Here is a 744-nt window from a genome sequence, read left to right as displayed (position 1 = left end):
GGGTTTACTATCATTGCCAGCCCTGCTCAGAACTTTGACTGCCTGAAATTCATTTCTACCATTTATACGTTTCCTCTTTGTTGGAGATATTTAGTATTTTATTCAACACCCAGTTTTTAAAATTTGGTAGTTTGACACAGTTCATTTTTTAAGATATTAGGTTAAGTGTTCTTGATCTTAAAATTCGAAGTTAATTTGTAAATTATCAAATGATGCTTCACTGTCCAAATTGTATTTTTAATAGTTTCCATAAAGTAGATGCATATTCCAAGAATATACCATGTTCTTGTATATAAAGAAGGAACCTCTATCTGATGAAATATGAAAGCATTATTAATTATTATAATTTCATTCTCTCTGTAGGAGATTGACGGACAGGCCCTGCTACTACTCAGGAGTGACATAATGATGAAAGATATGGGGCTGAAGCTGGGGCCAGCCGTGAAGCTGTGCCACTACATTGAAAGTTTAAAGAAGTAACATTCTACAACAATTGAAGAAATTGTGTCAGTTTAGATTGGGCTTATTTCTGGGGGGACCAGTGCCTTCTTGGTGTGAAATCATTTTTCTGCCCTTACTAGTTTTTGTTTTGTGAAGGGATCCTCTAAAAATATATTATCACCACAATTGCAGAACTACATTACAGTTCAGTCTAGTTCTTTAAAATCCACTTAACATGTTAGCGTTTGCATAGTTCAGTTGGAAGTTCATCCTTTACGTCTGCTTATTGTTTTCTGTGCATAA

The 744-nt window shown here is 34.5% G+C and overlaps 1 protein-coding gene across 1 annotated transcript in view; it reads left to right on the top strand.

Moving 5' to 3' along the window:
• The window catches only part of LOC103582021 (sex comb on midleg-like protein 1), a 10,435-nt gene extending 9,955 nt beyond the window's left edge, over positions 1-480 (top strand). Inside the window, exon 5 of the mRNA XM_008563710.1 lies at positions 364-480. Coding sequence (XP_008561932.1) covers positions 364-480 — 117 coding nt within the window. The remainder of the gene's footprint in view (positions 1-363) is intronic.
• Positions 481-744: the final 264 nt, after the last annotated feature.

The sequence above is a fragment of the Galeopterus variegatus genome, unplaced genomic scaffold, assembly GCF_000696425.1.
Source record: "Galeopterus variegatus unplaced genomic scaffold, G_variegatus-3.0.2 Scaffold14653, whole genome shotgun sequence".
Classification (NCBI taxonomy): Eukaryota; Metazoa; Chordata; class Mammalia; order Dermoptera; family Cynocephalidae; genus Galeopterus; species Galeopterus variegatus.
Note: the sequence above shows the minus strand (reverse complement) of the source record. Positions and strands in the feature narration are given on the sequence as shown.